Source organism: Myotis daubentonii, chromosome 1, assembly GCF_963259705.1.
Source record: "Myotis daubentonii chromosome 1, mMyoDau2.1, whole genome shotgun sequence".
In the NCBI taxonomy this organism is placed as follows: Eukaryota; Metazoa; Chordata; class Mammalia; order Chiroptera; family Vespertilionidae; genus Myotis; species Myotis daubentonii.
In genome coordinates, this window is record NC_081840.1 from 27,939,751 (window position 1) to 27,966,133 (window position 26,383).

Genomic DNA, 26,383 nt, shown 5'->3' on the forward strand with positions numbered 1-26,383 from the left:
CTGATTTAGAGCCAGATGCAAACTTAAACATACTGTGTGGTCCCATTTATATTAACTTCAAGAACAGACAAAACAAATCTATAGTGACATAAAGCAGATTAGTGGTTGCCTTGGGAAGATTACAGGGGTATTAACTTAAAAGGAGCATGAGAGAATTTTTTGGAGTGATGAAAATGTTCTAAATCTTGATTGGCATGGTAATAGCACAGGTATGTGTTTTGCCAAAACTCACTGAATTATACAAGTAAAATGTATGCATTTTATTTATGTACAGTAACTTCAATAGAGTTGATTTTTAAAAATTAGAAAATTCTAATTAGAAAATCAAGAATATTGTATACCATTAAAACATGTTGGTACTGATTAAGTCCATGCTTTAAAAATAGGTATAATTGGTATCTTTCTAGACCTCACTCAAATTAGGATGGCTAATTCAAAATAAAGTAGGCAGTGAGAGCACTGCCAGAGAACACTAACCAAAAGAAAGTTGCTTACCATGTTTTGGACTGGTATATGGCCTTTGGTAAAACACTGAATCCTTGCTGAAGAAGAATAACCTAACTAAAAAAGAGCGTGCATGCTCGAAACAGAGAATAAGGCTGAACAAGCAGAGTGGAGTTCACTGGTCCTTAAGGTGCGTCCCTTTCCTTTTCTTGTTTACCAAAGTAGTTACTGGGCACTAAGTTTCATAGAGGATTAATCTTATTTTTCTTATTTTATGTTGTGATCCTCCTCAAAAATAGCAAGTGACCATGTTTCATATTTCTTGTGTATCATCCCAAGTGCTAAGGACACTCTGATCCCACTTACTTCATATAGGATGGGGAAATCCCTGATGTCTATAGCCTAAACTGTGGTCGGCAAACTCAGTCAACAGAGCCAAATATCAACAGTACAACAATTGAAATTTCTTTTGAGCACCAAATTTTTTAAACTTAAACTATATAGGTAGGTACATTGTTATTAACTTAGTTAGGGTACTCCTAAGGCTTAGGAAGAGCCACACTCAAGGGGCCAAAGAGCCGCATGTGGCTCGCGAGCCGCAGTTTGCTGACCACGGGCCTAAGACATTGAAAAATACTAGCTTCACATATATACAGACTAGTGTAAGTAGACCTAGAGTGAAAAAGTGTATCTTGAGGTAGGAGGGTTGCTGGCTGCAGTAAAGTCAAGAATTGAAGGAAAAGCGTGTTGTTATATGCTTTGAATAACTTTCAAGGAAGAGCATTATTACATGTTTTTATGGCTTTTAAGGAGAGTTAGGGGCATAGCAAATGAAGTAAGTGACTCCACTATTAAATACAAATATTATAAAAATCAGAAAAAAAACAAGGAAGAGTAAATATTTGTTACTTTGACAAAGTAATCCACATGATAGTTTTTAGTTCACACATTTAAATAAAAAGCCAATGCTTTCTGATTACCAGTATACTATCACTGAATTATTTAGTATATAATAGACTACCTCAAACATGTCCAGCATCTAAAATAATTTTAAAAATTTTCCATTTCAGATCATGTAAGAAGATCAAAGGGAGGAGCCAAACAGAATATAAAGTTTCAATGAGAAAAAAGAGAAAAACAAGGCACTCAATGTTGGCTCCCCACACATGCAGAATATCTACGGAGAACAGTGGGCAATCCCTAAGAATATGATGATCCCTTTTTGTGTGTGTTAGAGGTATCACATAATCCCTGCTGGAAATACACACATCCATGTGAAGATCAAGGAAGTGTTAAGGAAAGCCAAATCTGACCATACATTTGGGGTACAATAGGGAATGTGTGGGGAACAACAAGAGAAGCCACCTTCTTTGGAGAGCTGCACAGTCTAACCAGAGGCAACCATGGCAATATGGGGGAAAGTGATATGGCAGAAAGAATAATCACTTTGAAAGCTCAAGCTGATGTAGTTTTTAAGTACTGTGACATAATAGGCCATGAGTGTTTCATGTTTACTTTTAGTGGAATAGTACAACAATATAAAACTCTACCTTTGGATTCTTGCCCTCTTTGGCCAACAATGCCCGAAGTCTTTCTTGTGAAGGGGGGGCAATAAAAATAATATATGGTTTCAAGTCTGAATTCCGGAGAGTCTTCAATGACTGAAAAGAAAAGATATTTTGGATCTTTAAAATAATTGTCATGATTTAACCACTTCCCAATAATATACTTGGAATATAATAATGTCATTAAACAGCAATAACAACATAACCTATGAGTGTTTCCAAACATCTTTGTAACAAAAAATTCACAATATTTTAAGATCCTACCATTCACTGTAAAAATATATTGTGTACCTATAAAATCACACACACAAACACACACTACTGGCTCACTCTTTTTATATAATGAAATAAAAATGAATGACTAAACGATTACAACTATGTAATGTTAAAACACCCTGCTTTAAGATCACATGCAGATTATAACAACCATATTAAAAATCCATTTTAGAGAAAGTAGAAATGAGCAGTCACTTTACAACGTGCCAGGGTCTAAAGGAAGCCCAAATCGAGAGAAAAACTTCACACACACACACACACACGCACGCACGCACACACGCACACACACAACTTTGGAAAAGCACATCCAAGAAAAGGAGACTATCTGAATTGGGAGGTGTGGCTTTCTTTCTTTTTTTAAAATTTTTTAAAAATCCTCACCTGAGGATATTTTTCCATTGATTTTTAGCGAGAGTGTAAGAGAGAGGGAAAGAAAGAGAAATATCCATGTGAGAGAGACACATCGATTGGTTGCTTCCTCACAAGCCCCGAACAGGGTCTGGGCCGGGGATGAGCCTGCAACCAAGGTATGTGCCCTTGACAGGAATCAAACCTGGAACTCTTTGGTCCACGGCGGAAACTCTATCCACTGAGCCAAACCAGCTATGGCGGGAGGTGTGGCTTTCACCTCGCCTTTGCCACCACATGACAGTGTGCCATCAACTGAAGCACTCCATCAAAATGGGAATTACAGGGACATACCCCCCTTTTATTAACCTAAAAACATTAAGACAATATGTTTAACTTCTCAATGTTCTTTGGTACATCTGTTGGCACAATATAAGAATTCTGAAGGAGTTTAGTAAAAACACCTATACTTCTCTCAAATGTTTACAATTGAAATAGTAGACTAAACTCTTTTATCTACTAAAAAAACCCCAAAAAACAAAGAAAATCTATTATTTCAAGAGAGTCATTTTATTTATTTTCATTATTATTATTTTGTAATCCTCATTAGAGGATATGTTTTTATTGATTTTTTTAGAGAGATAGAAAGGGAGAGAAAGAGAGAAAGGGAGAGAAAGAGCTAAACATCGAGTGGTTGCTTCCTGTATGTGCCCTGACCAGGTATCAAACCTGCAACCTAGGTATGTACCCTGAATGGGAACTGAACTCATAACCTTTTGGTGTATGGGACAATACTCCAAGGAAACCATTTTAGAGTCAATTTCCTTTCCTATACATCTATTTATTAACCACTGCTTATATTTCCTGAGTTGACATACTCAGTAGATTCATTAAGTTTTAGCCTGAAGCTGTCTAGTCTAGAAAAACTTTTCCACAACGAACAATCTTAAAAATCCCAAATCTCTAAGTTACTGTACTAAATTTTAGAAAATATGTACATGTATATGTGTAGGTATGTATGTATTTGACTCTGAGGAAATCGAGATTTAGCAATCTGTCTGATTTCAGATAGGGAGTCAGTGGAGAAAAGCTGTATAAGAACTTAATTATGTCCCGTGGTTCTTGGACCAAAATATAGTTTCCACTAAATTACTTTGCAAAAAATGCCCTCAAGTTCAACACCGTAAACCAAAACAGCTTTACCTGTGTACGCAGACTTAAAAGACATATTTTCCCAGAGTTGATCACTTGCCGTACAGAATCTATGCTGGTTCCATACAGATTTTTCTCAAATTCACCATGCTCAATGAACTTTCCAGCTGCTATGTCTGCTTCGAATGCTTGCCGAGAAACAAAGTGGTAATCTCTACCAGCTACTTCGTGGTCTCGCCTATTGCGAGTTGTATCTAGACAGACAAAATCAGGTAAAAATAATTGGCATTGATCATGGTAAGGATGTAGGGTAATTTTGCTAATCAGAAAAAAGTTTTATTTCATAATACAGATTATAAAATAATGAACTGAGGAAATGTTAAGAACCCATGTGTTTAATTTAACACTGGTTTTATTTCTAGATTGAGAAATGAACAAAAATTTGTTTTTCGTATGCTATTAATAGTTATATTAATAACAATATATTTTATGTTTACACTTTAAATTACTTCATCTTGCATTTAAAACACTACTATTCACCTTTTCTGAAGTTTATTTAGGTGCTATATAAGGTACCATATAATTTTAAAACAGAACTTCTGTGTTCAGAGATTTGTCTAAATTTCTATCTTCTCCATCAGTTGTTGAAACCAGATGATTCCATATTGAACAAGGAATTATAAGAAATGCAAAATGAAATTCATTTAGAAAGTGATCAGTACCATATTCTTAGGAAAACTGAAATTTCTCAAGAAGATCTGGTTAAAACAATTTTTCTTTCCTGGACAACAATGTTTTGATAAAATGAATGAAAAATTGCCTGTGTAAGTTAGATTCTAAAGCACAGGTGAACTGAAAAGCACAGGAAAATGGGAATGCATCCAAACTTACGAGGAACTGCAGCTGCAAAGCGATCTTTCTCTTTGTTCATGAGCCTCTGACGTAATTCATTCTGGCCACAGTTCTGTGGACCAATCAAAATGATAGGTCTTTTCCTATTTGCTGGCTGATGATAAAGTGACATTTCCTCATAAGTTAAGATTTCTTCATTGTCATAGTCTTTAGAAAAAGAAAAAGTTAAGCTCTTTAGACAGAATTATTGCTATGTAATTAATATACACTCATAGATCTTCCGAAAAAACTGAAAAGAGCACAATTTATTACTAAAAACACTTAACTTTTTGGATCAAGATAGTATTATATCATGAGTATTTTCCCCTGTCATTATAGCCTTTCCAGGATACTATGAAAATAAATCAGACAATATATGAATCATTCTAGAAATTTTTATTGCTTCTCTTATTTCAGACTGAATGTTTAATATAATATCATAATACTGACGCTTATGTAAAATAGCTAGTTTGCAGCCAGTACTTTTATGGGGGAGGGAGAGTGCACCAGGTGATAAACTAATGAGAATAACATCTACCATTTTTGTAAAATGATGTTACTAGCACATTATTTAGAGGGTTGGTTTAAGGATCAGACCTAATGTGCATGCTGAGCACAATACGTGGCATGAACATTCAAAACAGTGGCTACAACCAGAGATATCAGAGAAAGCTGGAATACTTTTCTGAGATTATATAACTTGCCATCACACTTCCTGCTTTTATATTTACTTTGTTCTGGAATACTTGAGGTCATGATTCAAGAAGAGGTATAAATTACGATAGGTGGGGTAACATTCCTAAAGCCCATAATTCAGATGAAATCAGAGCTATTAAGCGGTAAGAACAAAGGTAGACAATAGCAGCCTGCCATCTTCTCACGCATACCAGTTCATCTGACTGGGAAAGAAGGTCAGATGTGTAGTCAGACCCTCCCAGCTGCAAGTTCCATGGGGGCAGGGGACCATCTTAGCTGTGCCAGTGCTTAGCACAGAGTACAGAGTAGGAACTACATTTGCTTAAATTTCAGCTCAACCATATCTTAGTTGTAAGAACTTAAGCAGGTTACTTTAATATCTGAATTTGAATTTATTAATCTGTATGCTCAAGGAATTTATTGTGAGAACTAAATGGATGAAGGTATTGAAAGTGTATATAGTTAGCCTCCCTAGAATAAAAGTTATTATAAATGAGTTATTAATAAAAATATTAATTATGACACCTTCCCTTCCCAAAATACTTTTCACTCTGAAAAACCAGAGTTCCTTCTTCTAACATGTATAATCAGACTGTGGCAGCACTGTGATCTACAGACTTAGTTTATAATCTGTAGATTTCAGATTTGCAAAATTTCTAGAGTATAATAGCTTCATTAGAGCTGAATTAATTAATTTTAGTGCACTTCAAAACATGAAAAACAGATTTAATCACCTACCCAAATATAGAGTAAACGATTAAAAATTCAATAAATCTTCTTAGTTACATAAATATAACAAAGCGTTAAGGTTGTTTATTTTGGAAAAAAATTTTATTAAAGTAAATAGAATCTCTGATATAGTTTTATATGGAGTTTTTCAACAATCTGTAACAGTTTTTTCATTGATTTAACTTATGCTGCCTAAAAAAACTTCAAGGTACTGAGAGAATAAGTCTTACAAATTGTTTAAGAAGTTAAGGATTGACTTGACTTTATTATTTGGCTTGTTTCTAACATGAACCAAAGCAGAGGTAGAATATCTAATGCCCATACGGACCAACCAAGAAGTTAATGAGAGCAGGAAATCAGGTTTGGTTTATAAAAATTGGATGTTGTGGAAACTGTTAAACTAAGACAGTAGTAGGTGCCCAATATAAAGGCAACAGCCATCATCAGGTACAGCAGAGTGTTGTCACCTGGGAATATGAGTCACATGTTATTAGAGCTTTTGATTTTAAGAGAAGTATCAACTTTAAAATAGAACAAAAAAACTCCATGTACCTGACTCTGCCAGTAGGTAGCAGGCTCTGTGGAATGAGTTGTCTTAGTAACAGGAGTTATTATAGACAAAATATTGTTTACTTAAAATATAGCTATATTGTCAGAATTTGTTAGAAGCATGTATCAATTTCACAAATAAAGAGTTTGAGTAGAAAAAAATTAGAGAAATTTCAATTCTATTTCCTCAAAATTAGAGAAATATCAATATAACACTATATATATATTCATTGTACTTTAATTTTTATATCAATTTTTCTCCAAATTCAAAACACTGCATTATTCCTAGGATTCTAAAAGAAAATAATTTTTGTTAAATGAGTTTCTTAAGCCGTTGTGTCACATTAAGAGGCAAAATAGGACCAGAAACAAAACTACGTGAAAATATCAATTTAATTTCTTTCAAGTGCTAAATATTGGGCCTTTTTCAGATATAAATTCAGCTATCTCTGAGAGTGGAACTTACCATCATTTTTATTGGCATTATATAAAACCTTTTTCCTTTTCTTTTTATTCTTCTTTGCACACCATAATTTTCCTGTTGAATAATGATAAACATAACTATAAATGTAGTATTTGTTTCCTCAAAAAAAAGGTACCTATTTCAAATAGAAGCACTCAAATAGTTAATTTAAATTTATAAACATTACATTTTTCATAGAAAAACTACTTTCCAGGGAAGTATTTACAATTCTCTATTAATCTCACATTACAGACCAGCAATCATTAATATTTAAATCCTGTCCTTTCTTTACAGTTCTAAGATAACCAGTTTTGCCTTTCACATCACTCTTGCCATAATATATCTTTCATGCCAGTTCTAACTGATATGTACATTTAAACATACTTACAGATGAAGACCCAAGAAATCTCTCATTAATGCCAAATAAAAATGTCCAACCTGATTTTTCTGGCTCCTTGTCTTCCTCTATGGTTTGCTTCATGGCTTCCCTTTGCTGTTGAAAGCTTTTCCCTTAATAGCAGAAAGGAAAAAGAGTAAAATATTTAAGACAGAAGAACAGAAGTATTTTTTTAAAAAATCAAGGGAAAACACCAGGAGTAACTACTCATTTATATTCCCTCCTAATTCCTTCCGCCACCTATGAGAGTATATCAGCTATGATTATAAATAAGCCTCCAAATGTTTAACGTATTACGTTTCAACCTCACTCTCAACCAATTCTAAGACATTTATTACTAGACTATCTCACCTATTAGAAAAGATAATCATAAACTAGTGTTAGAAAATTTAAGTTCAATTTTTACAAAGCTTTCATTGAGTAGTTACTAAATGGAAAGTACTACGCTGAATCTTACAACACTTCTGATCATTCAGAATTACAGGAAATCAAGCAAATTCATTCTAGAACTTTACAAAATAATATGTGAACATTCATCACTTTTTAATTCCAAGACACTACCCAACATATTCCCTTTCATTTATCCTTTTCTTTCCCTCTTTTTCTTTTTATGTATATATATGTATGTATACGTTTTAATGATTTTTAAAATTTCTACCTTTACTAATGATACAAATAAATGAAAACATTGTTTTTCCTCTAAGGATTATGTTTTTAATATAGGAAGCTTTCAAGGTTTTTGACCTTCATTTTCTTTTAAGACATCTACTTTAAAACCAAATGAATTTTTTTCTGAAGTCTGAAAGTAATTTTACTTCAAAAATTCTGTATTAGAAGTCTACTTTTACATTTTATTTTTATATCTAATTCTTCCCATTTCATGCCAGGGATTCTTAAACATCGATAGGCAATTCCCATCTGTCTACAGGAACAACCTGTAGAATGCAATCTACACCAATAAAAGAGAAACATGGTAATTGGCGTACAACCACTACCCTTTTCATTGGCTAATCAGCGAGATATGCAAATTAACTTTCAGCCAAGATGGCGGCTGGCAGCCAGGCAGCTTGAAACTAACATGAGGCTTGGTTGCCTCAGTGACGGAGGAAACCAACGTTCCCCGCCTGCGGCTGCAGGCCTCTGAGCGGGCAGTATAAGAAACTCTGTAACAAATACCACAGGACTTCAGCCAGCAGATTCACAACATTGTAAGCAAAGGCCAGAAACCTACTTTCAGCAGCGGAGGCCTAAGAGCTGGAGCCAAGCCTCAAGCTAAAGCTGGCCCAGAATAAAAAAAGAAAAAAAGGAGCAGTTGGGAGCTTCAGTCACCCCCAGCCTGAAAACAGCCCTCAGCCCCTCACCCAGACTGGCCAGGCACCCCAGTGGGGACCCCGACCCTGAAGGGTGTGTGACCAGCTGCAAACAGCCATCATCCCCTCACCCAGGCTGGCCAGGCACCCCAGTGGGGACCCCCACCCTGATCCAGGACACCCTTCAGGGCAAACCAGCCAGCCCCACCCATGCACCAGGCCTCTACCCTATATAGTAAAAGGGTAATATGCCTCCCAGCACCGGGATCAGTGGAGCCATGAGGCCTCCCAGCACCAGGACAAGCGTGACAGGGGGCAGCGCCCAAACCCCCTGATCGCCCTGCGGCTGTGTGTGTGACGGGGTGGGGCCACAACCTCCCTATCCACCCTGCTCTGTTCGTGACAGGGGAAGGCGCCCCAACCCCCTGATCAGCCCTGCTCTGTGCCTGATAGGGGGGAGCTCCCCAACCCCCCCCCCCCCACAGGCCCTGCTCTGTGTGTGACGGGGTAGAGCCATAACCTCCCCATGGGCCCTGCCCTGAGTGTGAGAGTGGCGGAGTCCCAACCCCCTGATCGACCCTGCTCTGTGGGTGATAGAGTGGCGGTGCCCCAACTCCCCCCCGCCCCCCCACGGGCCCTGCTCTGTGTGTGACGGGGTAGAGCCATAACCGCCCCATCAGCTCTGCCCTGAGTGTGACAGTGGCGGCGCCCCAACCCCCTGATTGGCCCTCTTCTGTGGGTGATAGAGGGCGGCGCCCCAAACCGCTGATCCGCCCTGCTCTGTGTGTGACAGGGGACGGTGCCCCAACTCCCCTATCGGCCCTACTCTGTGAGTGACAGGGGGGAGCTCCTCAACCCCCTGATGGGCCCTGCTCTGTGCGTGACAGGGGGGAGCCCCCCAACCCCCTGATGGGCCCTGCTCTGTGCATGACAGGGGGGAGCTCCCGAACCCCCTGATGGGCCCTGCTCTGTGCATGACAGGGTACGGAGCCCAAACCCCCCTGATGGGCCCTGCTCTGTGCGTGACAGGGGGCAGCGCCCCAACCCCCTGATTGGCCCTGCTCTGTGCGTGACAGGGGGTGGCGCTGCAACCTCCCCATCGACCCTGCCTTGAGTGTGACAGAGGGCGGTGCCCCAACCCCCCAATCGGCCCTACCCTGAGCGTGACTGAGGGTGGCATTGCAACCTCCCAATCCGCCCTGCTCTGTGCATGACAGGGGGCAGCGCCCCAACTCCCCAATCGGCCCTGCTCTGAGCCCTACCAGGGGCTGCACCTAGGGATTGGGCCTGCCCTCTGCGACCCGGGAGCAGGCCTAAGCCAGCAGGTCGTTATCTCCCGAGGGGTCCCAGACTGCCAGACTGGGAGAGGGCACAGGCCGGGCTGAGGGACCCCCTCCACTCCCAAGTGCACAAATTTTTGTGCACCGGTCTCTAGTGTGTTTCATAAAAGCACAAGTGAAAATATTGAATCTGACACACATAAGAACCATTGAAGGAAACCAGGTTATCTCCAGAGCTACACAGATTGCATTTCTAGTGAAACAAATAACTATGGCTAGAAGGAAAATTTTAAGAGCATTAATATTTAAAAATGAATATTTGTCTTTAAGAGAGTAAAAAAATAAGGAACAAAATCCTAATATATAAAAAGCCAGGGGCCGTAACATCCAAAACAACTGGACGGATGACCGAACAGCAAGCTAGGGAGCTGAGGGAGCAGGAGGAAAGGTCACCATGAGGGGACCCCCGCCTGGATCAGGGGCGTGGCTAGCCTTCAAACGGCAGGTGGCCCCTAGCCCAGGCTAGGCAGTGCCCCAGAGGGGATCCCCGCTATGATCGGGGGCATGGCCAGCCTTCAAAACGCGGGTGGCCCCTAGCCCGGGGAGGCCTCCTAGCCGAGGACGCCTGAGTCTGTTCTGGACCTAGGGCTGCGCTCTCCCCGTGAGCGATTTGGAACCCCCAGTGTCTAACTGCAAGTCTTCAGGAGGTGGGAGTGCATCCATTGTCCACCAAAAAGTAGGACCACTGAACCGTTCACAGTCTCAGTGCATGCATGGGTCCGTGGCTGATGGGATGGAGGCCAAACCAAAACAAAACAGCAGAAACACCCTGCCCACCTTGGTGGGTGCAGCTGCAGTCCACATGGGCCTGGGCAGTGTAGAAAGTGCTACCTTCTCCCGGGTCCTGTGCTGGCACTACCGCCTCTCTCACCCTCAAGCCTCCGAGTCCTGACAGCAAAGTGTGTAGGTCATCCTGCAGGAGTTGTGCCATTCTGGGTTGCTTTTGCCCAAAGATACCCTTTGGGATGAATTTAGAGCCGTATCTCACTTCTCATGAGACTGGAAGAACCATGTAAAAGGAATTCGACAATAGCTTTCCACATCTGTTTATTCTTTTAAATGCATAAAACGACCTTAAAAAAAAGCATTCAGGCCACCTAAGAGAGAATGCACTTTCTGGCCAGAGCATGCAGGATTCTTTTGCCCAATATGTTAAAGGAAGTAGAGAGCTGGCACAGTGGAAATGGCCCTGGTGCCCTATGAGACCACGGGAATGGAGTTGTAGAAATTCCACAAGCCTCATGCCACCTTCTCCTTTGCAAACCACACCATCCAGAGCCACCAGGACTGGAGGCAACTGGGAGTCGCAGCTGTGGTTTGGGACGTGGTAAGCAAATCCTTGGGGGCCTCTGAAAACATCTGTAATTGATTATAAGACTGGTCTTTATTCAAAAAGAAATAAAAGAACAGCTTTGTTGAGATATAATTCATATACTGTACATGTCACCTAAAGTGTACAATGAACTAGTTTTTTAATGTAAATTCAGAGAGGTAGAACCATCACCATGCTCAATTTTTAAATATTTTCATGACCCCATCCCCTTCAAAAAGAACTTCTACCCACTAGAATCACTTTCCTGATCATCTTCCCCAAAATAGATTGCATTTTAAGGGAGGGTAAAGGAAAGTTGAGGGAAGTTAAAATACTGCACAAAGGATATTGTAAAATGACAAAGCCCAAAGTGAAGATTATGTGTTTTCTTTTTTTTTTTTTTTTTAAGTATTTTTTTATTGATTTCAGAGAGAAAGGGAGAGGGAGAGAGAGATAGAAACATCAATGATAAGAATCACTGATCAGCTGCCTCCCACAGGCCCCCTACTGGGGATCGAGCCCGCAACCCAGGCATGTGCCCCTGACCAGAATCAAACGTGGGACCCTTCAGTCCACAGGCCGATGCTCTCTCCATTAAGCCAAACCGGCCAGGGCCATGTGTTTTCTTTAAGTTCTGCGTGGTTGTAATGGTCCCCAAATCTATACTAATAAAGGGTAATACGCTAATTAGAGTGGATGTCTTCTGGACATCCTTCCTGACAAAGCCACAGTGGCTGTAAGGGCTAAGGGTCAGGCCAGCAGTGGCGGCAGCAGCAGCAGTGTAATGGGGGCGGTGCCTTCCCTTGATCGGCCAGGTCGCCTCCCACAGAGGGAGGCCAGGCTGGGGGCCAAGGCAGAGGCAGTTAGGGGCGGCAGGGCAAGGTAGGGGCAATTAGGCTGGCAGGGGGGCAAGGTAGGGGCGATCAGGCCGACAGGCAAAGGGGTTAGGGGCGATCAGGCAGGCAGGTGGAGGGGTTAGGGGGAATCAGGCAGGCGAGCGGTTAGGAGCCAGCGGTCCTGGATTGCAAGAGGGATGTCTGACTGCCGGTTTAGGCCTGATCCCACAGGGGGTCCCAGATTGGAGAGGGTGCAGGCTGGGCTGAGGACATCCCCCCCCCCTCCCCGTGCACTAATTTCGTGCACCGGGCCTCTAGTAATTTTAATAATTTACATAGTAAGATGTTTAAAAACATTACAGTGTGATACTTCTATGGCACATTTTTATAGTATGCACACGTAACTATTTTTGAGATAGAATCAGACATTTATAGGAGATGGACACTATGACCTATAAAAAATCCTTCTAACAGAAAACCATTATCAAACTCAAACTAAGGTGGGTCCATTTATTTGTCCTATAAAAGACCTGCAAATGATATCACTGAAATCTCCTTGACTCATGTATATACTTTCAGAAACTCAATGTAATCAATCTGTCAATAAACACCAGTTCTAAATATTTATAGGCTACGCCTGGCATGGTAAGAAGATATCAAATTGATATTTGGCAGAAGCACTGAGTAGAGAACCATGATGGCTGCCCAATACTCCAGGATTTTTGAGGAATGTCCTGCAGCTGATATTGTGAAGAATCAAGGGTAAAGCACCAGCCACTCAACTTAGTATGAGAAGCTCATTCATTCCTCCTTTCCTGAATTATGACCAAATATAGACAAATTTGTTTCCAGCTTTTGCATTTAAAAGCAGATGACTTTTGACTTTCTGTAATCCACACACATAAAGAATAAATGTAAATATTATATTACATCATAATTTCATCTAAAGCCCAACAAATTGGTCACAATTATATTCAAGATATTTATGCTACAGTTGCAACATAAAAACTCAACTGCATGAAAAAGCAATTACATCATTTTTAAAAGGCATGAAAAAGAGTTTCCTCCGTGAAGGTCTGTTTTTTTAAATGTTCTTTTAACTATATATGTACTTTCTACTATATTGTCCTTACCTGGAACAAGCCCAGCTAGAGGTTGATTATCTTCATCCCCATCCCTGTAGGCCTGCCACCAGTTTGGATCTTCCTGACTGATGACATGAAGTATATCCCCTTTTTGAAAAGAGAGACCTAACTCTCGACATGGGACATATGGGTCATCTGAAGGGTCATAGTCAAAATGAGCTTTTACATGGATCTAAAAGATAAAAAGGGTAAAAAAAAATAATGCTGAAATGGCAACACAAAATACTTAGCATAAATATAATTAAAATGTTATGGTTTTTCATTAGTGCAAAGAAATTATGAGCTGAAAGAGGGAAGTTTAGTTAAATAACAGTATTTTGGGGGCAGTATTTTCTTAGGCTCATCTGTTTTCTTCAGTTAAAGTTCATCTCTCTGTTGACTGCATACATGTACAAGGGTATGCAAAACATTATCATTAGTTACTAACAAGCTGAGGTACTAAGGGGCTTCAAGGCTTAAGAGAAGCAGAAGGAATATAATAAAGCCCCCCTCGCCCCGCTTGTCTCCCTTCCTGATCTGTAAAAAACAAGAACTCTGTGGTGCCCCTCAGGTATCTCCAATCTATAAAACAGACCTCTTGATTTTTCTCCCCAAATCTGTTTTCCCTCCAGAGTTCCCTTCAATAAGCAGCACCACTATCCACCCAGTTGTTCAAGCATCCTTGCCTCCTCTTTCCTTTACCCTCCACATTCATTACAAGGTCCTGTTATTTCTACTTCCAGAACACAGCCTGATTAATTTTTTCCACTGCCACAGCTATTATCTAAGTTTAAGCCGCCATCATACTTCATAATGACTTCAGCAACAGTTTCCTTGCTTCCTTATTGGCTTTACTGATCCAATTTATACACAGAAGCCAGAAATGTTTTGTTTTTTGTTTTTAAAATAAAAATCAAATCATTTACTATATTTAAAATCCAAACTCCCTGCCATGGCCAAGGAAACCTGCTTGATCTGGCCCTATCAACCTCTCTAGCTTCATCTCATAGAATCCCCTCCTCGCCTTTTTACTCTCCTTTGCTCCATGCCCACAGGCTTTCCAAAAACAAAGTTCTTGAGATATTTTACCTGAAAGCTCTTCTGGCAATTAACAGGCCTGGCTTCATCTCATTCTACGGTCTTGGCTTCACGCTGCCTTCTCCAAGAGGCCTTTCCTGACCATCTTATGTAATTGATTCCACTTATTTTTACTCTCAATGTTCACACTGTGCTTATTCCTACCTTATCACTTACTGCAAACTATAATTATTTTGTCATGTTCATTATTATATACCCAGTGCTTAGCACAGTGCCTAGTACACAAATGAGATCCAACAGATGTTCATTGTGAGGGAAATAATTATTTGGGACTCCTAAGAATATATTTCAATAATTAAAATTAACGCCACTGGGCTAGTGGTTAATTCTATGGTTTGTATCCCTTCACTGTAACTTTAGCATCCTCCTATCCTGAGCCTTTAAGTTTCCCTTAAACCACTTTTCTCTATCCTCCCAACCGTTACCCCACAAATCAAAAGACTTCATGAAGGCATGCTCCCAGTTTTATTAAGAGTTCGTTGGATGGAAAATAAACAGTGATGTAGAAACCTAGTATTTAGTGGCTTTGTGGGACATTACCTGTTACACTACACAGCAGTTAAGAGCATAGGTTCTGGAATAGGCATGGGTTCTAGTCCTGACTCAGTCACTTACCAATAGTGGGCTTGGGCAATTAACCTGACCGTTCTAGTTCTAGTTTCAATGCCTGTTGAATGGGAATAATAAAGATATCTATATTTCATGGGGATGCTGTGAGAATTAAATGAGATAAAATATATAAAACAATCAGTACTGTGCCTGGCACAGAGTAAATATCGTAATAGCTAACATTTATTGGATAATCAGTACTCTGAATTTTCTAGTGCATATTCCATCACTAATAAGCAGTGTGATCCCACTACATTTCAATTTACTCCTATGTTCATCTCATGGCACACATAAACTAATTACTAAAATCTATGGCACACTAAAATATATATTTTTTGCCGATCTGACAAAATAATAGGTATAATTTTAATTCATTCACACTGGAAGGCTATTATTGTGTTGGCTGTTGTCATTTTCTAATTTGACAGTGTAAGGGAAAAGAGGTCAGTGTTCCTGACTAAATAGTCAGGTACTGCAGGTTTTAAAAATTCTTGGGGCACACTGAAAATCGCTGGATTAGAGCATTACTATATGAAAAATGTGCCTTCAGCTCAAATATTCTATTTCCTCTCTCCATATTTTTTCAATTATATTGTGAAATATAATCTAAAGTTTTATATACCTGTCTGGGAATTCTAACTTGTTTCTAAGTCAATGTTGAGAGAGAGAAACAGCACAGCTTAAGCAATTCATGAGTCCTGGGATAAATGTGTCAGTCACCCAGGAAACAAACTACAAAAGTGCCAAAACTCGTGCCCTCTGCAAATGATAAAGTAGCCACTTGCTGCTGTGTGTGATGCATAAGGGGGTACCTCTCCTGACACTTTGCTTTTGTCATTCGTGACATTATAGTTGAGCCAGTGAACATATTACAATTTTACACCTACAGTACCTTATCTACAGAAAGATACCTTTGCTCTTACTACATCTTGACCTGTACCATAATGATGCTCAAAAACTGGTTGTAATTTCTTAATCTCATAGATAATTATTCTGCATATGCCAACAAAACTTATGATTTCCTGCCCTGGCCAATGCTGTTCAGTGGTTGGAGCATCGGCTCGTGCACCAAAGGGTTCATTCCTCACCCTCGGTCGGGCACACGCAGGAGGCAACTGGTCGATGTGTTCAACTCACATCGAAGTTTTTCTCTCTTTCCCCTTCCCTCCCACTTTTTCTGAAAAGTAATGGAAAAAATATCCTTAGGTGAGGATTATCAGCAACAACAAATAATGATTTCTTATCACCGTTTTCTTTTTTTGAAATCTTCAGTGCAAGCTTTAATAATAGTTCATTTTAAGCCAGTATGTTTTATAAAAACTTTACAAGAGATATTGCAATTAAGAATTCTTCACAATAAAAGAAGGAAATGAAGGAAAAAATATTGCACAACATTGTTTCTATTTTGAAAAGATCTCTACATATCAAATACTGTATTATTTATTTTTTAAAAATCCTCACTCTAGGATATGTTTATGACTTTTAGAGAGAGAAGGGGGAGAGAGAGAAACACTGATGTGAGAAACATACAGGTTGCCTCCTGTATGCACCCCAACTGGGGATCAACCCGCAACCATTTTTGTGTACAGGATAATGCTCCAACCAACTGAGCCACCTGGCTAGGCTCAAATGCTATATTTTAAAAGAGCATCGTTTCTTTTCCTTTCTCTTCCTTTCTTTTAATTATTTTTTGTGTGTTAATCCTCACCTGAGGATATTTTGCCATTGATTTTTAGAGAGTGGAAGGGAGGGGGAGAGACAGAGAGAGAAACATCAACGTGTGAGAGAGACGCATTGACCAGTTGCCTCCTGCATGTACCCTGATCAGGGCCGAGGATCAATCTTGCAACTGAGGTACCTGCTGCCCTTGACCAGGATTGAACCCAGGATCCTTCAGTCTGCAAGCTGACGCTCTATTCATTGAACTAAAATGGCGAGGGCTCTCCCCTTCCTTTTAAAGCCATATACGTAGGGTCATATTCCAACCCTCCTCTATGTGTCTTCTCTAAGAGAAGAGCTACTTTTGAAGTTTAAGGCTTGTTCGAAGGAGGTATGTGGAAAGGCACAGTGCACAAGGAATCAGGCTACTGGAATCCAGATACAAACTGTTTCCTCAGTTCTCCTCCTACAAAAGAACTTTATACAGAAGGAAGGTTGCAAATGCAATGCCAATTTTAACACATTTCGTACCACTCAGGAGTTTTCTCGTGTTTCGCACGCCATCTGTTAAGGACTGCTCACGAGTGTTCTCGTTTTTCACCCCCATGGAAAAAGGAGCGAATCTAGATACTTATGTAAATTTTGTTTGGTCCCTCTTCATAGAGGAAAATGTTTTACGCAGTACCATACGTTAAAAAAGTACTAGGAACTTTAATTGTTTAATTGTTTTTGTAAATAAAAATGTTATAATTATTGAAAAACAACACCTAAAGTGCATTATGATGATTTAAATAACGTGCAGTTTGCCCAAAAACGTGCGGTCCCTGGAGTATGTCTTAGAGATTTCTATGCAGTACGCAATGTGTTAATATGTTCCATAAATAAAGGAAAAACATGGATGATGATATATTGATAAAGAAATGAAACTTTGTTCTGTTTCAAACTACTATGCTTTTATAAAAGTTAAGAGTAACAAGAGATATAATAGATCAGTCTTCCTTGTTAACCCAGCACTTTGAAGTTTGTAATTTTTTAATAGCTTTATTGAGATAACTCATATACTATACAAGGCACCATGTACACAACTGGATGGTTTAATTCAGAGTTGTACAACCACCAAAAATTTTATTTTATTTTATAAATATATTTTATTGATTTTTTTACAGAGAGGAAGGGAGAGGGATTGAGAGTTAGAAACATCGATCAGCTGCCTCTTGCACACTCCCCATTGGGGATGTGCCTGCAACCAAGGTACATGCCCTTGACCGGAATCGAACCTGGGACCCTTGAGTCTGCAGGCCGATGCTCTATCCACTGAGCTAAACCAGTCAGGGCAACCACCAAAAATTTTAGAACATTTTTATCAGCCCCAAAAGAAACACCATATAGATTAAGAATACCTCCCATTCCCTCCTAACTCACCACGCCTACACCTAAGAAGCTATTAATCTATTTTCTGTCTCTGTGGATTTACCTTTCTGGACAATTCATATAAATGAACCAACACATGGCACTTGTGACTGGCATCATTCCCTCACCATAATTTTATCAAGGTTAATCCATGTTGAAGCATATTTTATTCCTTTTAATTGCCAAATAATATCCCACATTTCATTTTCCATTCATTACTGGCAGACATTTGGGTTGTTTCCACTACCTGTCTATCCTATCCTATCTAATAATAGACAAATATGGTAATTAACTGTACCTCCGACACGCTTCCCATTGACTAATCAGGGCGATATGCAAATTAACTGCCAACCAAGATGGTGGCCGACAGCCAGGCAGCTGAAGCGAACAGGAGGCTTGCTTGCTCCAGTGATGGAGGAAGCCAAGGTTCCCCGCCTGCCGCCGCCCAGCTCTGAGCTGTACTCTAAGCAACTATGTTGCAATTATAGAAGCTAGACAATCCCCAGAAACCTGCTTTCAGCCAGCCGGGCCTCAGAGCTGGAGTTGCAACAGTGTCTCAATTATAGAAGCTAAACAAAGCCCAGATACCTGCTTTCAGCAGCCGAGGTCTCAAAGTTGGAGCCGAGCCTCAGGGCTAAAGCCGGCTCTCAGCTCCAGTGATAGCCATAGAAGGTAAATAAATCCCAGGATAAAAAAAAAAAAAAAAAGGAGAGCTTGGGAGCTTCAGTCACCCGCCAGCCTGAAAATGGCCCTCAGCTCCTCACCCAGACTGGCCAGGCATCCCAGTGGGGACCCCCACCCTGAAGGGGGTGTGACCAGCTGCAAACAGCCATCATCCCGTCATCCAGGCTGGCCAGGCACCCAAGCGGGACCCCCACCCTGATCTGGGACACCCTTCAGGGCAAACCAGCCGGCCCCCACCTGTGCACCAGGCCTCTATCCTATATAGTAAAAGGGTAATATGCAAACTGACCCTAACAGCAGAAGGACTGGGAATGACTGGTCACTATGACACACACTGACCACCAGGGGGCAGACACTCAATGCAGGAGCTGCCCTTTGGTGGTCAGGACGCTCTCACATGGGAGGAGCTCTGCTCAGCCACAAGCCAGGCTGATGGCTGCCAGTACAGCGGTGGTGGTGGGAGCCTCTCCTGCCTCCTGAGCAGCACTACGGATGTCTGACTGCAGTTTAGGCCTGCTCCCCGCTGGCAAGTGGACCTCCCCCAAGGGCTGCCGGGTTGCCAGAGGGATGTCTGATTGCCATCTTAGGCCCAATCCCCCGGGGAGCGGGCCTAAGCCAGCAGGTGGTCATCCCCTGAGGGGTCCCAGACTGCGAGAGGGCACAGGCTGGGCTGAGGGACCCCCCTCAAGTGCACAAATTTTTGTGCACCAGGCCTCTAGTATAATAATAAAAGCCTAATATGCTAAGTGTCCGGTCGTCCGTTCAACCAATCAAAGTGTAATAATATTAATGATATGCTAAGACCTCTCAACTGCTGGCTATGATGTGCACTGACCACCAGGGGTATGCTCCCACAGGGGGAGTGCCCCTCAGCCAGAAGCCAGGCTCAAGGCCGGCAAGCACAGCGGCGGTTGCGGGAGTCTCTCCCGCCTCTGCGGCAATACTAAGGATGTCCGACTGCCCCGAGTAGCGGGCCTAAGCCGTCAGTCAGACATCCCCCAATGGCTCCCGGACTGCGAGAGGGTGCAGGCTGGGCTGAGGGACTCCCTCAACGCCCCAGTGCATGAAAATCTCGTGCACCGGGCCTCTAGTTATAAATAATGCTACTGTGATCACTCAAGTACAAGTTGGTGTTAGATATATGTTTTCAATTCTCTTGGATATATACCTAGGAATGGAACTGTTGGATCACACAGTAAGAAAGTCTGTCTTTTAATATAGCTAGTTGAGTAAATGTTAAACAATGCTCATTCTAAAATACAAGTGTACAAGCACTTCTTCCCCCTACACTGATATATTTAAGTTAAATGAACCCACCTATAATAACAGAAAAAGACAAAGTTCAATGTTACAAGTCACAAAAATTCTAAAAGACATTTTATGTTTACTCATTTAAAATATTATATTTCATATTTATCTAAATAAAACCTAGTGAATTTCCTTGTTTTTATTTGAGTGCAAGAAATATTTAAGGTAACACTTCTGATATCCAAAACAATCACACCTATGGCATAAGTGTTTGTGTGGGCGTAAGTTTTAATGAACTGAAAACTTAAGTCTACAGAAAAACCTGCACAAGGATGTTTATAGCAATGATATTTATAACAACCAAAAACTTGGAAGCAACCAAGATGTCTTTCAGTTGGCGAATGGATAAACTGTTGTATATCTTAGACAACAGAATAGTATTCAGTGCTAAAAAGAAATGAGCTGTTAAGCTATAAGAAGACATGAAGGAAACTTTAATGTTTATCACTAATGAAAATACCAACCTGAAATGGCCAACTATAAACATTCCAACTATAAGACATTCTGGAAAAGGCAAAACTATAGAGACCAGTGGTTGCCATGGTTGGACAGAGGAATTGATGAATAGACAGAGCAGAGGATTTTTAGGTCAGGGAAACTTCTATACAATACAATGGTGAGTGAATCCATGGAATTACACATTTGTCAAAACCCACAGAATGTACACCACCCAAAGCGAATCATTATAAACTACTAGAGGCCCAGTGTACGAATTTATGCACAGGTGGGGTCTCTTGGCCTGGCTGGAGATGGAGGCCTATTGGGGGGCCGGCTGGCCAGGGGGAGAGACCCTGGGAGGTTGGCCGACCGGCCCCACATCGGGGCCGATAGGGCGGGGAAGGCCTCTGGAGGTTGGCAGTGAGAGTACACTGACGGGGGGGGGGGGGGGGGGGGGGTAGCTCCTGTAATAAGCGTCTGCCCCTTGGTGGTCAGTGCGGCCATAGCAACCAGTCGACAGGTCACTTAGGCTTTTATATTTATTTATTTATATATCTATATCTATATATGTGTGTGTGTGTGTGTGTAATGATGAACTCTGAGTAATAATGGAACCATTAAATCATTGATGTAACAAATGTATCATTCTGGTACAGGACGATATTAGTGAGGGAGATTATGCATATGTGTGGATAAGGAGTATGTGAAACTGAACTTTTTGCTGCATTTTGCTATGAACCTAAAACTACTCTAAAAAATAAACTTTATTAATCTAGAAAAAAGTAAACAGTAGCCATCAGACAATAAATAATGAACAACAAAAATCACTTACTACAGTTTCCTTGGCAGGAGGAGGCTTGATCTGTTGACTGGGGATCAGAACAAATGTCAAAGTACCATGCATATCAGACTGTAATAGAGAGATTAGGTAATTCTTAAAATCCATATTTATGAAAATCATTTCATGATCTTATGATCAATATTCCCTACAGTGGACTATTCTGGAACCCCTAGGAGACTTAAAAAAAAATCAGTAAAGATGAATTCCATTTTGTCAGGAAGCACAAATTATGCCTTTCATAGACTCCACTATAGTAGAGCTAGCCAGTAATAAGGCATTCTGTAATTCTGGCACACTGGGCAAAGGCATTTAGAGTTTAAGTCTTGGGTTTTGATCTTCTACTTAGTGTAAGTTTAGGAAGATTCCCCAGTGAAGGGTTGGACATACCAAAGTGCTATAATAATTCTGGGTTACCTACTCTGATATACATAAATTTTAATACAGTAGAAATAGAAATAGTAATTGTGACTAGGATAAGAAAAGTGATACAAATATTCTCACTTCCCAGATGCTTTGTCTCTGTCATCCATTCTATTTTTAATTTTATAGTCTTATTGCTAGGTTCACTATTATTTCCCAGTACACCACTAACTATTGTTCAGATACTTCCAGTTTAGACAATAGAACAATAATAATACTTTCTGGTCCTGAGATAGCAGGAAGCAGTGCTCAAACCAGAGATAGCAGCCAATAAAACAAAGGCTAAAAACAATGATTACTTGCACTTTGCTCTCCCAAAGCAATAAATGGGGTTCAGTGAAAATAAGGACATAAGGATGTTTTCTAGATTTGTCAACAGACATCAGCAGATAGGAGAGATTCTATTGTAAGAATTGATGTTAAGTCAATAAGAATATAAATCTGATTTGTGGGGATATATGAGTGATCAGAAATTGCTCTCAAAAGCTGTTTATAAACGGCTTCTTGATTATACAAGCACTCTCTAATAGAACTTTTTATGATCATATAAATATTATATATCTATACCATAATATTAGAGCCATTAGCTACATACTGTTCTTATCTAGAATACAGTTGTTAGGAATGAGAAACTCAATTTTAATTGTTACTTAATTTAAATTAAAATAGCTAGCACATGTAACTATTGGACAATGTAAATGTATACCACTGCTATTACCTAACATTACTAAGAAAATAACAATTAATTGTAGATCATAAACAAAATGAATATAAATATGAAGGCATAGGCTTTGTTTTGTTACTGTTTCTCTAGCAGCTGGCCTATATAGTAGGCACTTAAATAAATATATGTTGAATGAATTAATGAGATATATTAGTGACTTCAGAGGTAAATAAAATATACCTGATATTAACAAAGCTCAAAATAAAGAAAATATCAGTAGTACCAATGCCAAAATAAAACTCTACTAATAAATATTGTAAAAATATCATGTGAAAATTAGGCTAGAAATTATCTAGTCCTCTTAGCAATTATTTTTAAAATACTTTAAAATGTTTTATTCTGAAGTCTAATAACAAAAAATCCAACTTTCAGGAACCTACCAAATATTCGTCTACCTGTGTCAACTTACCAACAAGTCAAAAACCTCATTTACATCTTTTCCCCGAATTTCAATGCCATTAATCTCCAGAACTTCATCTCCTTCATGTAAAAGACCACTTTTCTCTGCAGCACCCCCTTTTACTATCCGACTAATGATGACAGAATCCATTTCGTTACGAACTGTAGCACCCTAAAAAATTCAACATCCAATTTTAAAATAAAAATGCAACTTTTTGGTTAAAGATTTCTTCATTTTTTAATTCTTATTTTTTTCTATTCAATAATACTACCCTTCAGTTATCTTGAAGAAGAAATTGACTTACACAGCTAGAGTAATCAAGATAATTGGGTTACTATTTAGGTGACCATTTTCCTTACATTTTCTGCTGCAGAAACATTGCATTCATTAAAATTTTAAAAATCAAGCAGGCTTTTGAAGCATACAACAGAAAAATGCACTTGCTTAAAAACTACCTGAAGACTTGTTCTCTATATGTTGGATGCTATTCAAAATGGTTATACTATATTTAGGTGTAATTCGAGAACATGACATATCTATAAAAGTTCTTCTTTAAAATTTAAAATATGATGGGGAATTAAAACTATTCTGGTTGACTATACAAATGTTAAATATTATAGTTATATCCAATTCACATTAAAATATATTAAACATTAATATTACACAAATGAGGAACACAATTAAACATACACATTCAAAAATGGAAATAGAAAATACAGAAAAAAGCTTCAAAATAGACAGAGTTTTAAGATTTTTACCCTAAATTTTCCCCAAATTTTTTTTTTCTAGTGGGGAAAAAAAACTAAGTTACATAAACTGACCATAAAATACAGTCTGTATTTATGTATCCCACTATTCAAAACACAATTTGAGATCAGGATTCAAGAAAATGCTTGAAAATAAAGGAAAGAAAATTAAGGCAATAATAGCAGACTAAGAAGAGATTATGCCGAGACCGGTTTGGCTCAGTGGATAGAGCGTCGGCCTGAGGACTGAAAGGTCCCAGGTTCGATTCCGGTCAAGGGCATGTACCTGGGTTGCGGGCACATCCCCAGTGGGAGATGTGCAGGAGGCAGCTGATCGATGTTTCTCTCTCATCGATGTTTCTAGCTCTCTATCTCTCTCCCTTCCTCTCTGTAAAAAATCAATAAAATATATATATATATAAAAAAAAGAAGAGATTAAAAAAAGTTTTACCCGAAAAAACTATAAAACAAATATTAACATTAATAAATACAGACTTCTAAGTATATGTGAAGTATATATAAGTAATTATGTGTCAACAGATTTTAATTGAATTAAAAGATCAGATTTTTTTTAAAATTAGGAGAATAATAAAGCAGGTTACTTATCCCTTTGTTCCTCAACAATTATTTCACAAGCTACTATTTTCATCAAATTAGGGGTGAGAAAGATGAACACATTTTTCTCTGAAAAAGGAGTATGAGAAAGAACATAAAATAATGTCAACAATTTTATCTCAAAAGAGAAAAACTACCAGAAACATAAAGGGGTCTTTAACTGTCTGCTATACAAAAGATCCCTGGGTAGAAAGGATCTCAGATCAGATACATGGAATACTTACCAATGGAATATCTCGAGCCTTTTCTATACGAACTATTTTTACAGTTTCTCCTCCGTACTGGCCAACGCTTTCATAAACTCTCTCAACTGTAATGGGCTCTAGCTGCATTTCCTGCTCAGCAACCTTATCATGGGCCAGTAAAAGTGCCTGTTTCAAAAAAAAAATCCATAGCATTAAAAAATCCATAGTATTCTGATTATTAAACCTTTAAAATAAATACTATAATTAATGATATATTCAGATTTGTTTCCAAACCTTCCAATGAGGTACAAATGCAACCCTGTATCTTTCAAGCTAATAACAATTAAAGATGTGTTAGGGTCCTGGTCGGTTTGGCTCAGTGGATAGAGCCTAAGCCTGTGGACCAAAGGTCCCAGGTTCAATTCTGGTCAAGGGCAAATAACTTGGGTGCAGGCTGCTTCCCGGCCTGGGCCCTGGTCAGGGCTCCTGCAGGAGGCAACCAATCGATGTGTTTCTCTCACATCGATGTTTCTGTCTTTCCCTCTCTCTTCCACTCTCCCTGAAAATCAATGGAAAAATATCCTCGGGTGAGGTTTAACAACAACAACAAAAGTAATAATAAAAAGATATGTTAGGTGTAACAGGCATACTCTGGGATAGGTTCTGAAAGTCTGAAGTGCTTATTATACTGCAAAAAAACAAAGTCAATTCAAAGGCCCAAAACAATAGATAATTTAAATTTATGAGAGGGGAAAAACAAAATAGGGAAGAATTTTTTTTAAAGAATAATAAGTTGTTTCAAAACTAATGTTAATTTTAAATATGAAAATATATAATCCAACAATAATTATTTCATAGTGGGAGTTGTAAATAACTAAACAGCCTATCGATAATATTTGAAGTCTCTTCTAGCCCTAAGGGACTGATTCAGAGAGACTTGGAAGTTGGAAAAACCACATATACATAATGCTCTGTACATTTTCTACCTGAATATGTGGAGCATTCAGCAAAGCAGTTAATTCTTGTCCTTCCTTCTGGTGGATTGACTTCAAAACAATTTGTACCTAAGGAACAAAAAGAAAGATGAATTCTTCCTAGGGTACAGAAAATATCACCAGCACCTATACATGTATTTTTAAAAAGATACAATTTAAAGTCGTAAAAAATTACTTATAAGAAAGGCACTTAAAAGAGTTATTAGAAAAAAAGTATTTTTTCTCGCAGTTTTCAATCTTGTTATCATGGTTAACAATAACATTCTTTATTTAAAAAGACAACACTAGATAGGATTTTGGTATTTATGCATACAAATGAACTATTTTCTTCTTGTTTCTCCTAACATACTATAAAACAGATTAATAATTACACAGCGGAAGAAAAACTAAGTTATCTTGATATTTTATAGTTTTTAATCATGTTTATGCAACTATATTTTAAATCACAGATGACACTTTCAAGAGTTACAGACTAACAAGATCAATTTATGTAAGAGTAATGCAGCAATCACCATATGCTGGTAAATTACATTTAAAAATTTCCCACTGTGAAGCAGTTCTTAAATTCCTAGGGTAACTCCATTTGACTATGATGAATTTTTAGTCTTTGTTTCCTCATCTGTAGAATGACAGCTACCATTTAAAGGTTCTCAAAAGATGGAGATAATCCATATAAACTAAGCACATACTAAAGTATTATTTAATGTATTTTGATATATGAGTTATTGATATTTTAAGGTTTCTACATTAATATTCATAAACTGGACTGGCCTCTACTTGTTGAGTGTGGTCAATGTACAGTGATTTATAAAACTGTCT

The 26,383-nt window shown here is 39.1% G+C and overlaps 1 protein-coding gene and 1 long non-coding RNA gene across 8 annotated transcripts in view; one reads left to right on the plus strand and one right to left on the minus strand.

Moving 5' to 3' along the window:
* PALS1 (protein associated with LIN7 1, MAGUK p55 family member) overlaps nucleotides 1-26,383 on the minus strand; it is a 99,427-nt gene that overhangs the window by 7,683 nt on the left and 65,361 nt on the right. For 2 of the 7 annotated variants that reach the window (XM_059692975.1, XM_059692955.1), the window contains exons 5-14: nucleotides 25,556-25,633; nucleotides 24,609-24,755; nucleotides 23,033-23,194; nucleotides 21,471-21,548; nucleotides 13,442-13,625; nucleotides 7,552-7,623; nucleotides 7,117-7,188; nucleotides 4,677-4,844; nucleotides 3,837-4,039; nucleotides 1,995-2,105 (exon numbers count right to left, since the gene is read on the minus strand). In XM_059692975.1, the coding sequence (XP_059548958.1) occupies nucleotides 1,995-2,105; nucleotides 3,837-4,039; nucleotides 4,677-4,844; nucleotides 7,117-7,188; nucleotides 7,552-7,623; nucleotides 13,442-13,625; nucleotides 21,471-21,548; nucleotides 23,033-23,194; nucleotides 24,609-24,755; nucleotides 25,556-25,633 (1,275 nt within the window). The remainder of the gene's footprint in view (nucleotides 1-1,994; nucleotides 2,106-3,836; nucleotides 4,040-4,676; nucleotides 4,845-7,116; nucleotides 7,189-7,551; nucleotides 7,624-13,441; nucleotides 13,626-21,470; nucleotides 21,549-23,032; nucleotides 23,195-24,608; nucleotides 24,756-25,555; nucleotides 25,634-26,383) is intronic. The other 5 variants (XM_059692983.1, XM_059692994.1, XM_059692965.1 and 2 more) reach the window with 5 other exon arrangements.
* Nucleotides 3,238-3,542, plus strand: LOC132233079 (uncharacterized). The gene is made up of 2 exons (XR_009452554.1): nucleotides 3,238-3,336; nucleotides 3,374-3,542. It is a non-coding gene; the product is annotated as an uncharacterized LOC132233079 (long non-coding RNA).